The following is a 14,075-nucleotide window of genomic DNA, read 5'->3' on the forward strand; positions in this document are numbered from 1 at the left end:
TTCCAGTTTGTTCATGTTAATGAGAAATTACCCACATGCACAAGGATTAGCTCTGGAGTACCACAGGGTTCTGTGCTTGGTCCAATTCTGCTCAGCCTATACATGTCTACTCTAGGTGATATCATTAGGAAGCATTCTATATATTTTCATTGTTATTCAGATGATACTCAGCTATATATGTTTTTGGAACCAAATGAAACAGGTCAACTAGTCAAATTTTTATCGTTGGGCCTAAAAATCAGAGGGAAACACTATTGAGTCAGATAGCCACCCTGGATGGCATAACTTTAGCTTCAAATTCTACTGTGAGGAACCTTTGTGTCATCTTTGACCAGGATCTCTCTTTTACATCATACATCAAACAATCTCCAGAACCACCTACTTTCATCTTAGAAATATAGCTAGAATCAGAAGCATCTTCTCTCAGAGCAATGCAGAGAAACTGATCCATGCATTTGTTACCTCTAGGCTGGACTACTGTAACTGCTTACTCATAGGATGTCCTAACAGCTTCTTAAAAAGCCTACAGCTTATTCAAAATGCTGCAGACAGAGTTCTGACAGGACTTAGAAAGAGAGATCACATTTCTCCCACTTTAGCTTCTCTGCACTGGCTGCCTGTAAAATGTAGGATAGATTTTAAAACTCTCCTATTAGCCTACAAAGCACTTAATGATAAAGCTCCTTCTTATCTTAAAGACCTTATAGTTCCTTATGCTGCTTTAGGAGATCCCTCACTGTTTTCACTGTCTGAAAGTGAACCTAGCCCAAAGCTGGCTGTGATTTTCTGTGGAACACCTACAGTACCTCTATGTTAAATCTGTTATTTGAAAGTCTTCAAAAATTCTTTAAATTTCTGGTACGAAAACATTGTTACTATTGATCTCACCAGGGGGTCTCACCAGACTCTGGTCGGAACTAGGTAAAGGTAACCACCTTGCTAATGGGGATTAATATCGTCACCTAACAAAAAAGAAATACAGTTATTTCTTTGCAGTTGGGGAAAGGATGGTTTAACTTGTGACTTTGCTCTAGTTACTGCTTTAGATAGAAGTTTAGAAGACTACACACATTTTTGTATAAAAAAACTAGCATCATGTAACGTATGTTGCTACAGTCTTTACACAATTAGCTTTGACTCTGTACTGTCTCCCTCTGAGGTTTTAGCAGCAGATCATAGATCAGGTCGTGTTGAGATAAGATAATTAGTGGTATATATAAATAATCTCTGTTAGACCAGTACAACTTTTGCTTTTTTTAGTTTAATGTGATACCAAGTTTTGGTAGTTCCTGGAGACCAATGGGGAGCTTGTTAGCACTGAGCCAGCATGGGTGGTCCCATGGCTATAACATCATTTGTATCACTAGGACACGATACTACAAAACATCCAAATTGGCTCAGCTGCAACAGCTGATGTATGTTCTTTAACTTTTACATTTTTCTTACATTCTTCATATTTCATAATGCTTAATGGTTATACTCTTACTGTATATAGCGCTTTAACAAGTCATCTCATTCGCACACACACAAGCACATACATTTACACACTGGTGACAGAGCTACTATGCAGCTTATACTGACACCGGAGGCAACTTGGGGTTCAATGTCTTGCCCAAGGACACTTCGGCACATGACCATGGGGAGCCAGGTGTCAAACCACTGATTCTATGACTGGGCAACAGCTCTATGTTTGGGCCACACTTGAAGTTCTCAAATTTGTATGGTTAATTAAGCCTTTCTGTAGAATAATTATTTTATAAGTCTAAATACTGTAGATTCAAAAACATAAAAAATCAATGTCGCTGGCACTGTAGGATGAAAACGAGCAGTCAACATACAGATCTGGAGTCAAACATAAACATAAGTAACAATATGAGCAAGACCTTAACAACTGCACACATACAGCAGTGCAGCTGTAGTAGTACAGAGTGAATTAACATCTGAATGAAACAGCTGGGTTTTCTCCGGGTTCCCTGGCTTTCTCCCACAGTCCAAAATCATGCATTAGGTTGATTGGCCTCTCTCCATTGCCTGTAGGTGAGTGTGCGTGTGTGACTGGTTGTCTGTCTGTGTATTGCCCTGCGATGGGCTGGCGGCCTGTCCAGGGTGTACCCCGCCTCTCACCCATAGCCAGCTGGGATAGGCTCCAGCACCCCTGCAACCCTGCATATGGGATAAAGCGGTATGGAAAATGGATGGATGGATAAATGTGACAGCTATAATTATGCAGCTTAGATAACTGGTGTTACTGCTTACCAATTCAGACTTTTTCAGAATTTTTTACCTACATACCAGTGCAATGGAATTATATTTAAATGGTCACACCAAAAATCTAAAATAAATCCTAAATGGTCAGAACGGGTGAAAGTAGAGAATTAACAAAATATCTAATCTTTGAGTAAAAGGCTTTGGTGCATCTGCCAAGTTTGTGTTGCCAATAATACATGTATCCATGATAACTATTCTATCAAGTAATAGGCTGGAGCTCAGTTTGGACAACATGTAGGATATACCTTCATCTGTACCTGCCAGACAATCACAGGGATAACAGACAGACAACACTTAATGCTCACATGCACACTGCTGTCACTGACCACACAGAATCTCCTTCACACAGCTCTTCTTCGCTCTGAGGCAGTTTCAGACACTACGTGACTGTGCTTCCACTGTTGCCACTAGTAAGTCATAACACCTTCACTGTCCATGGTGCTAAAGAATAGTAAGATCACTTTAAGACATATGAATGTATCAATTTGTTCTAATGGAAAAACAGACTATATTATTATTATTATTATTATTATTATTACTATTATTAATTTTGATAGTAGTAGTATATATAAAACCCCTTCACAAATTGCCACTGCAACAAAAATGGACAAATAATCTTGTAAATCTTCTTGCAATCTTTGTATAACTGACACTGGGACAATACTGACCTCTGTCTGAACTAGTTTGTTATGCTGTTACTATCCTGAGATGCGAGCCTTCCTCCTCCATGAAAGCTCGCAGTAAATAAGGCACATGCAGCTCGCCCTCACCTCCTCATTGATGACCTGCTAGATCCTAATGAAACCTTGAGCCTCTCTGGACAACATTCCATGAATTAGTTTAGGATTGTAAAAAATCTAAATGTGCAGGTCTTGGAAACAAAGTGTGAAACTTAAAAGTAAATCTGATTAGAATTTCTGTGAGCTTTTGCCCCAAATAGTTTTTAACTGTTTCATATTCCTGCACTGTGTCAGGTTACGGCAAAGACTGGACCCACATGCACAGTGCCAGGATGCAAGGTAGGTGGTAAAAAAACAAGATTTAATCCAACAAACGTGGTCACAGACGGTCCAGGTCATACACACTAGGCTCAGGTCTCAATACAAAAGGAGCAAGCGTAATCGGGTCTATTAACAGGCAAGGTTCAGCAACAGATAAAACACAGCAAAGGTACCATACAGCGTTGAGCAGGAGTCGGTGGTCAGAGGCACGGAACAGGATCGAGACAAGATAATCAGGACTGAGATGGGTGCTGGAAGGTGACAACTGGCGTTAACAAACAACGATCTGGCGGCTGGCTATGGTAACTGGTGGTGGTTAAATACACAGGAGTGATGACTAAACTAAGACAGGTGTGTGTAATGAAAACCAGAAGTAAAACTAGAACTGACACAATGAGAACAGAAACCGGAGGTACTACACAATAAAACAGGAAATGAAAACTGGAACCAAAACATGACAACATGGATGACAAACTAAGTCCTTTCAAAATAAAACTGAAAACGAAAACCTAGATCATGACACACTGTGAAAGGAAAGTGTGAAGGTGTTTAGCTGAACATAAATGCTCTGTTATAATGTATTGTACTTGTGTTGACTGTATAGTTTTGTTTGTCAAGGACAAATAGAGACAGTTATTAATGAGGAAAAAATTAAAAATCTAAAATCATAGTGTCCTAACAGCATGAAAGATTTTCTGTCAACTGGGTCAAACTCTTTCCTTAACATCTGCCCTGTTTGAATATCTTAACAACTACATTGCCATCACCAGCTGTTAACATTCATTCCCCGCAGCCCCCTGCGCCCTCCACCTCCTCCTGCACAGCATCTCACCAACTGTGATATCAAAGAAAATCCCTTCTCTTAGCCATTGTGATTACTGTTCGTGTTACCTTGGACATTCCAGACAGCACTTGAAGGCAACATAAATCCTGCTATGTCAGTAAGCCTCAGAGGGCGCAGAGGAGGGAAGGTCATGGCAGACAGGCTCCAATCTTGATAGGGCGCTAGTCAATCCATTTGTACGGCTGGGTGGACTATATATATATATATATATATATATATATATATATATATATATATATATATATATATATATATATATAAACGGTATCTATCCCACCACGAACGTGTCGTCACCTGGAAACTCATAGTATGGAACCTCCAGGTTGAGGGGAGCAGGGCCATTCCTGATGCGACCAGAGGCATCATAATGTGAGCCATGGCAGGGGCAGTAGTAACCGCCAAAGTCTCCATATATACGTGCAAAAACTGTATACAGACTATTAGAATATCGCTTCTGTAGTGAATGTTTTCCAGACAGTAATTCTTTCAAATCCTCCAGTTATTCTGTGTTTGGAACAGACGCTCCCACAGTCATTTCTCTGTCACACACGCAAATTGCCTGCAGACCTCAACTTTGGGAATATTTGTCAAAACACAGCGCCACGGAAAAAAAGAACCAGACTTAGACTCACCTGAGAAAGACTGTCTCTCCTTGTCGGACGGTGATGTTATCCATCACTTTGTTGTCGGAGGGAGAATCCCCTTGGCTGCGGACGGGCAACCCTGCAGGCACAAGAAGCAAAGTCCTCAGAGACAGAACAACTGTGCATCTGCAAAAAGCGGAAACGTATCCGTGGACAGACATCGTCTTCAGCCTTCGGAGCTGTTGGGCAAGAACTCCAAAGCGAGACAATGAGCCGGTTCTCTCCGCGTAAACGCTCCCGTGGAGATTATTAACCCCCGGTTCATTAGTCCTAATCCAAATCTTCCCTCGAGGTGGACGCCGCGAGCAGGAGGACGACAGCTTCCATCCTATGTGGCTGCATCGTCACACGTGCCCCGTTCAGTGCTCAAGACGATAGTAAAAAAGGAATTTCTCACGATGTGCCACGCAGGTAGTTTTAACACATATTGAAAGACACGAATAATTCAACTGTTAAAAAATCTGAACATACATAACCGCGGAGCAAAGAGACTTTGCTTCTAAGGCTGCAGTTTGCATCGGTGAATTCTCTGTCGCTGCTGAGTAACGAGCGCTTGAACGACAGGTGAAGCCAGAGTGTTTACGTTCACATACACTCTACCGTCATTACTGAAAACTGGAGTAACCTAAATAAAAGTAACCAATAGCAACAAAGATTATACATATGTTTATATACTAAACAGCATTCCCCCTTTAAAAATGTTTATTAAGTTAAAAAAACAGTGCATCATTTTAAATACTAATAAAAAAAATTAAAACGACTCAAGAAACAAATTACAGTTATAATTGTATTGTCATTAGTCACCTAAGTAGCGACCATCTTTAATTCTCATCTATAATTCTTGTGGAAAAGTAATAAATTTGTGTGACAATGAATATTTTTGCTGTTGTAGGATGTAGCATGTTTCTTTTCATTTATGGGAACCGACCCTACTAACTTCTGTTGTGTGCAGGTTTGTGTGCAATGACAATAAAGGCTACTATTATCTTTAAACTGGAAGTCAGGACACTTGCTAAATATGGCTGTATTACATAACCAAGTGTTTGAGCCACACAACCCATACATTTTACTATGTTTTAAACAAGAGCAGTGCATTGGGACCCTGTTTATTCCACTGTGGAACCTTTGAGCACTTGCTTCCTACAGTACTGTGACACAAACTATAACCTCACTTGTTCTGATTCAAGCAGCATGGTGACCTGTAATGTACATTTATAACATTGTGATACCTGCTTTAAAACTGTGTTTTACAGGCACTGTTTACAGTTAAATCCATTGACCCATTTACATTTGAGTTTTGAAAAACTTAGTTCAGTTCAGTGTGATATGAAATCTGTTCCTTTAATATAGCACTAATCCGGTTACAAAGTACAAACTACAGAAAACCCAACAGATCCCACTTGACCCCGCTTTGTTATTTGAAAATCAATCAAAATTCAATTTACATTTACAATTTAAAAAGGCTTTTATTAAATTATATTAGCAACAGTGAAGAGGAAAATCTCTTAGCCAATAATTGAAGAATTTTTAGCCATTTCGAAGGAAGGTCTGCTTAGAAAACCTTGCCTTTAATTTAAAAAGTAAAAAAAACAAAATTAAAAGCACTGTGTCAGGTTGTGGTGGCACAGATGTTCTGCAGTCATCTTTGGAAATGTATACTACTGTACTGTGACAGACATTAAAGTAACACATACTATTTCAATTGCTAAAAGCAACAAGTGTTTTAAATTGAAGTCTTTAAGTCTGTTTCGTCTTTTCACTTTTTGCGGGGGCATAATGGTGGTACCTATGAGTCAGCGTCATTCTTCTTATTATTAGTTATTCAACACCTTTGTCTGGCTGGTTAGCAGCTGTGCCAGTAGATGCACACACTAAGTCAGTGGAAGCTCATGACCAGGAATGATAGTAGGAATCAACCAGTAAATCAACAACTTTGCCTTTGGTTCAGTTTCAGCTCCTTCTTTACTACAATGAAGCGGTACATCAATGACTTCATCCTTCCCTACAGTAAATTGTGAAAAAGACACTTAAACTTCTCTACGTATTTTGGGATAAAAATGAATATGAAGCAGGTTAAGTAATAATGGTAACAATTTATGTCAGCCAGCTATGCCAATTTATGTTTGCCTCAGATACTGGATATCTAATACAGTAGCTTTTAAGGTACTGCAATATGTTATTTTAACAACATGTGTCCAATTGCAAAGCTGTTGCTGTTGGAATCCAACATGCTCTTAAATCCATATTTTTCCATGTTGGTGCATTATATACAAAATCATTACTAACAAACATACTGTAGCTGCTATTTTGAGAACTACAGTAAAACATGCTCCTTGTTGTCACAGATGCTTTACTGATTCATTCTTAAAGTAAAGTAGGCTCTTTCAGTAGCCTTATACAGTAGCAGCCTTTTTCCAATTGCAAAAAAACATTGTGCAGTTATTCAGTCCTGTGCTCACTGCTACAGCTCTAAGTCATCACAGCAGGTTCTTTTACACACTCCACATTTGCAGGTATATAACTTGCACTAAACTAAACCACAGGAGCTGCTCTTGAAAGCACATTGCCAATGAATATGCAATCTGACTTTGCTTAAGCTGTGGATTTTTTGTCAATTGTCATATTTTTTATTATTATTTATCATATTTGTTATTTTTTGCTATCATTAAATTTAGAAATAATGATATCTTTCTGTCCAGGCCTCATAGTGTTGAAGGTTAAGTTAATATTTTATTATCTTTTTATTATCTTTTAATCAAAAACATTTTTGTGCCACTTAGTATTTTGTGTCTAAATCTATTATACATGTACATCATAATATGAAAAACCTGCATTCATTAGTAAAAAGGGTTGGGTTTTAGACTAAGCATTTTTACAACTGCTGTCAGTTTGTAAAATCAAACTAAACTGTATATTTAAAAACCTCTTGAATTTACACTGCTCCAGTATTGCAACATGCTCTACTCTACACATGACACTCCACCATGGCAGCATTAAGCAGTGTCTTATAAGGCTAGAAGAGGTGGGTGTGCTTTAGGGTTGATGGCATGTCAGTTATTTTATTGTCCAGATCTTGAACGGGAGAAAATGAGTTTTCACCAATTCAGAACAAGGAGCCTTCAGGCAGCACATTCCTGGGAAGCCATACAGTCATGTCACTTGGCTTGCTCCAAGCGCTGCAGCTCATAATCGAGTGTTCACCTCCACCTCAGACTATAAATGCCACTGCTCTGCAGCACTCTCAATTCCGGCCAAATGAAGTTGTCAAGTAAATGAATGAGGGAGGCACAGCCCTCCCCTGGTGACAGGTAATGTTTCCGATCTAAAACACTTGCTTTGTCAATCTCACCTTCACCATGTTGGATCAATGTTAAGGCAGTAAATTGTTCTGAATCAACCCTGTCTGTGAAGGGAAGTGAGGTAAAGTCCTCACGTTTTATGAAGTTGCAGTTACTCTATATTCTGTATGAAATGTTTGAGCTGATGGTTAAAATTTATTAGTGCAGAAAATAAGGTAATTAATTAACCCATAGGCTATTATTTGAACCTCTGCCATTTTAACAGCTTCCTTTTGTTTTCTTTTCTCCATGAATGTTTTAGAGATCAAAACCAAACTGAATAGAGAATAAATGATGATCACCAATGCTGACTGATTTAAATGTTCTCATAACTTTAAAACACATTACCAATATGCAAGCACAACTGTGTCCTAGTTCTAACCCCAATTATAACTTTCACCCAAACAATATGATTTCCATGTATCTTGTTGTAATTCAGTCCTCCAACCTTGGATGCGCTGTATTTGCGCTATACTTGTTTACCCTGGGTTACCTCCGGGGTGGAACAACTTTGTTCCACCCTGATTATACCCAGAAATCCCGACTTGTGGTGGTATGAATGACACACTAAAATGAAGAGCGTATACATGTAGACAAATGCTCTTGAGGTCATTGCTCATTGCCTAATTGTAGGAGTGATTTGCTTATGATGTATCATGATTTATCATTAATATTGACTCTCATTACTTACTTATTGAATGCACCTAACAAGTACAGGTACTCATGAACACTTGTCAGCCTGTCTGTGCGAGCATGTTGCATTTCAGAAATTATCCAGATGTACTATGAATATGGCAAATTGTCAATATTACCTAATCAGAGACAATAGCTCTTTACAGTGTTGCATTGGGTGCTGTCAGGGTGTTGTAGCTGACGGACCCACATGCACAGCACAGCACAGCTTGAAGATGGTAAAAGAGAGTTTAGTCCGAAAACACAAAGTCCAGATCAGGCAGGGTCATACACAGGTTGTCAATATGTAGCAGTACAAAGGAGCAGGCAGAATCGGTGTCGGGGACAGGCAAGGTTCGTTAACAAGGCTCAAGATTACGGTACCGTTCCGTCAGAGGCAGGGTCGTCGTCAGGAAAGCAAGCATGGTCGTTAACGGACAGGATCAGAGGCCAAGGCGTACAACACAGACAGGGGCTAGACAGGATCGGCGTCGGTGGTCAAAAACAAGGTACACGATAACAAGGCTGGGCTAGGAATCAGAACGCTGGAATGTGGTGAATGTCACATAAGAATCTGGCAAGGTACTGGGGAGAGAGGTGGTGCTTAAATACAAGGTGAACTGATTACTGATGAAGTGCAGGTGTGAACAATGACGTAGAAGCAGGGAACAGCTGTGACATGACGTAAACAGGAAGTCCTTTCAAAGTAATGGCGGAAGTTGACCCAAGACGTGACAGGTGCTGGCAGCACACTGCATATAATTGAAGGAAATGGGGAAAAAAACAACTGACTTTGACAATATTAAACTGTTTTACTTCCTGGTATTTAGCCGAAATAAAAAATAAGTGAAGAGAAAGTTTCCTTTTATTATTATGTGAATGTGCCTTAACGAGAACAAAGAGAAGTTCCAAAATGTTCAGCAACTTTCATTCCAGGCCTAAATCAGGTTGTCTATTTTTTGTCTGTTTTAAGGGGGTTGGGAAAATGAAACAATGAGTCATAAATATTCACTTCTCTCATCCACCTGTTCATTTTCAGTCAACAAAGAAGACATCGCTTCCTTTTATCATTATGTGATTATTTTCATTTATTATTATCAAGTTGCATTATTGATGTTGTTGATGTTGCTTTGAGTGCAAACTTTAACTCTGGAAAGCGCTGATCTGGAGTTAACTCCTCTGGCACAAGATCACAATGTCCCAGCTCAGTTCTCTGTACTCTTTGCTGTCATTATCTGTGATGAGGTGGACAGCAGCAGAGTCATCATAAAACATTATTAAAACTGAATATCCACAGTTTAGGTCATAAGCCTACAATTACAATTACTGATTACAATCAGCATGGCACAGTACACATTTGAATTTTTAGCAGCTGAAAGTAAACGTCAACTGTCATTCACTATATCAGTAAATTACTTGTTTATCATTCTCCAGCCTCCCCCTCAATAAGTTATTTTGGCCTGGACGATTAGTTTGATAATCGATTAATCTGTCAATTCTTTTTTTGATTGATCAATTAATCAGATAAAACATTAAAAAAGTATATTATTTGATGTTTTGCTTACCAGAAATCCCTTATCAGTTTTTATTAAATTAAATTTAGATTTTGAGTCTTTAAATCTCAAACAAAACACAAAATCCAGCGTTTGAATAATACAACTTCCATATCCAAAATATAAATAAACAACGCAGGCATAGAATTTAGTTCCAATGTGAAGATCTGCAGCAGCTGCAGTCAACCTGACTGTGGGAGAAAAAAAACACGAGAGACGGGAGAACGTGTAAACTCCACAGACTCGTGGGCTCCTTTTGGCTCAGAGGAAACAGTGACAATCACTAAAAACCACGTTGTCATATTTTAATGCTGCTGTTACACAGTGTCTGCACCGTTTAAGTTGCGCTGTTCTGTGGCTGCAGAACAGATTAAGAAACAAAGTAACTTTTAATACAGCGGCACTTAATGAAGAGTCTTCACGTGACGATAAACAGCGTTTGTCACCGCTGCTACATCCGGGACACCAGTGTTTTACGTTCTCCTGTAGTATTTACAAACCACCAGCTGAACTTTGTATGACTTGCAGGTTAACGTTGTTTTTGTTTAATATTTAATGCTCATGAAGAAATGATGGCGCAGTCGTTCTCCTGCTGCCGCTTGGTTTGTTTTCTTCGGCATTTCATCAGCAGCTACGTTGTTTTGCTGTCGTGCTAGGGATGTGTCGTTCGTGAACGATTCGTTCAATATGAACTAATCTTTTGTATGACTCGGGAGGAACGAGTCCTCTCAGTGAACGACTCGTTCATTACGTGCAGTACCTTCTCTCACCACATGGCAGCAGCTGCTTAAGATCAGTCAGCAGGACTGGAAATAGAAATGTTTCATTCAGGACTCACTCAACTGAGCGTCCTTACTCAATGATTCGTTCTTTTGTCACGTGACAGCCGAGCCGAGGCTCTGTGGAGCAGCAAGCGCTCCAGTTCGTTCCTGATTCGTTCCTACGGATTCTTATGGATCGTTCGTTCGTTCTTTTGTCACGTGACAGCTGTGGCTCAGCTACGGGGCTCTGTGTAGTTTTATTGTGTGTATATAATGTAAAGTGTGTTTGTAAAACAATACTTTCGAACAATATATCAACATGTTGATTTTGTGGTCCTATATAATTTGCCACAATCATAAAATATAATAATAATAATAATAATAATAAGAAGAAGAAGAAGAAGAAGAAGAAGAAGAAGAAGAAGAAGAAGAAGAAGAAGAATGTTGCACTTTGGATAAAATGAATGCACCAGGTAAATATTTTAGGTAAGTCATTTGTTACTTTTTGCTTTAAAAGTTTAAAAGTGAAATGCAACTCGGGCTGCACGGTTCAGTTAATCATTCTCGTTCATTGTTCACAGCTCAGGCTCTGTGGCGAACACCAAGTACTACAGTTCGTTCCTGATTCGTTCATATAGATCGTTCATTCATTCACCTGTCATGTGACCGCGGAGCCGCGCAGTCTCTGTAGCGAGCAGAAAGCGCTCCAGTTCATTCCTGATTCATTCATATGGATCTTTACGGATCACTCGTTCGTTCGTTAAACAACAATGGCAGCCAAGATGCAGGACATACTCTAAGTCACATTAATGTGGTGTGCATTTGCTAGGTTTTCACATGGTTTGAATTGCTTGTGGCATTTTGTGATTATAATTTGTCCACTGAAGCAAACCATGTTGTCTTCAGTAAATAGTGTTTGAGAACCGTGACCATTATTACACTTGAAATCATTCGTTCACTTTACTGATCGAGACTTAAAGATCTCAGTCAGTTGAAAGAACGGAACTTCCTCTCTACGTCACGCTGCGCCATAAAATGAGCAGCCCGACTTATCGATTAGTTTCCGTCATCGATTATTATCAATTTGTCGTTGCAACCCTAGTTTTGTTTTTGGAGTTTTTGAAGAGATGAGCCTTCTCCATGGCAACCGTCAAACAAGTTTATAGATTTAGTTATGTTTTGTGTAAATTGTTTTTTTTGTTGTTGTGACAGCAACATGGTCCATGTGTTGTCCTAAAATAATGAACTGAATTGAACGGAAACTTTTTTTAATACTTATACATAATTATACTTAACTATAGAGTCACACCTGGATAAACAAGAGACAATAATATTTATATAAAGTTGGTAACAGATAAAGCCTAAAGTGTGGTTTGTTTCTGACAAACAGTTGGTTCAACTGTATAACTATCAACTTTGTCATGCACAGTTTGCCACCAGTGAACTAAATGGACACGTTTCTTCAGGGCAACAGTTGCTCTGTGATGCATCAGATAGCAATAAGCTTTGATTGGTCTGACTCATTGTGTTGTAACATAACTTGTATCATATTGACCTTTCAAACCCTTACCTGTTTTCATGCTCTCTATACTGTAGTGTTTTCATGTTCTTGCAGGAATTTAAAACAGTATGGATAATATTAGTCAATAACACAGTCCCTAAAAATAGTCCCTGATCAGTTGCAGTAGCTTTCACAGTATGATGTACTCTTTAATTGGGACCCACAGGCCAGATGTGCATGAAATGGATAATGGAGGTATTCTGGACAAAAAGCTAAATGGGTATCTCTGTTGCTCTACAGGCTTAACCCTCTTGGTGACTTCCAGATGGTAATCCTTCATCTTTAAGACTCCCTTAGTCCATCAGGGAAGCTCAGGTAATGAGGTTTTAGTCACTGACATTAATGAAATCTCCTTGTAGGCTGAAAAACATCTGAGAAATAGCTGAACCCACTGCTTGTGACTAAACAGCATGAATAATGCTGAAAACTATAAACTATATGATCAATTGATTATACATTTATCAAATGTCATCTCAGTTTCAAATTAGGCTCAAAGTGTAAATAGTGAGAAACAAAAGAGAGAGAGAGCATGATTATGTGTTCATTGTATATATATCATTTGTGAGTGCATATCTAAAGAATTGAACGTGAATGTGCAAACAGGAAAAACTCAACTCAAGGTTTTTATATCGGGAGAACAACAGTAATTAAGAGTGAACAAACATTGGTAATGGTTAAGTCAGGGATGGCTGCTTGTCGTTTTCCAATTGGAACTGAATCAGAGGACAATTGCACATAGAGGCTTGTTTGCTCCACCCCCTTCATTGCCAACACTCGTCAAAGAGCAAGTCTTTGCCAAGATCCTAATCACAGCGGGCTCAGGCAATCAATAACAGATTGGCCTTTAGGTGTTAAACATGGGTAAGTGGAAGTGACCATTACTTTCTAATAAAAAGATTGATGTTGACAAAGTCATCTTTATTACCAATGGGAAAAAGCCTCCCGTCACTGAAAAACACATTCCATTCCATTCTTGGAAGCTACAGTTCATGTAAACCATGATTAAAAACGTTACGTTTAAATGTCCTGAATATATTTTGAGTGTAAAAGTTGAAAATCTGGTCTTCCTGTTAAGTCCAGAAAATCAGTGAGTGGTAGGTTTGTATACTGTATGTCTGGTGTTTTTTAATGTCTGCAGCATCACGCTGAGGATGAGTCTGTGGTGGCCAGTGTTGTTTTTTAGCCTGTGATCTGTTGGGGCAGCAGCATGAAGGTAGCAATCTTCCCCCTATTTACTGCTGACCTTCATTTTTTTTCTTTCCCTTCTTGCTGTGTGAACAATCATAAGTGGGCAAAGCAATTCCCCCCTGCGATTAATAAAGTTTTGAATAAAGAATTGTGAATACTAATTGTCTGTATTGGATGCTGGACAGGTTGCTAGCACATCACAGGTTGCTAGCACATCACAGGTTGCTAGCACATCACAAAGAAAG

At 39.1% G+C, this 14,075-nt stretch overlaps 1 protein-coding gene across 14 annotated transcripts in view; it reads right to left on the reverse strand.

Moving 5' to 3' along the window:
* Nucleotides 1-14,075, reverse strand: part of ntm (neurotrimin) — a 337,950-nt gene that overhangs the window by 95,671 nt on the left and 228,204 nt on the right. For 7 of the 14 annotated variants that reach the window (XM_055514684.1, XM_029174745.3, XM_029174747.3 and 4 more), the window contains one exon: nt 4,746-4,836. In XM_055514684.1, coding sequence (XP_055370659.1) covers nt 4,746-4,836 — 91 coding nt within the window. The other 7 variants (XM_029174751.2, XM_029174750.2, XM_029174746.2 and 4 more) reach the window with 5 other exon arrangements.

This window comes from Betta splendens, chromosome 14, assembly GCF_900634795.4.
Source record: "Betta splendens chromosome 14, fBetSpl5.4, whole genome shotgun sequence".
NCBI lineage: Eukaryota > Metazoa > Chordata > Actinopteri > Anabantiformes > Osphronemidae > Betta > Betta splendens.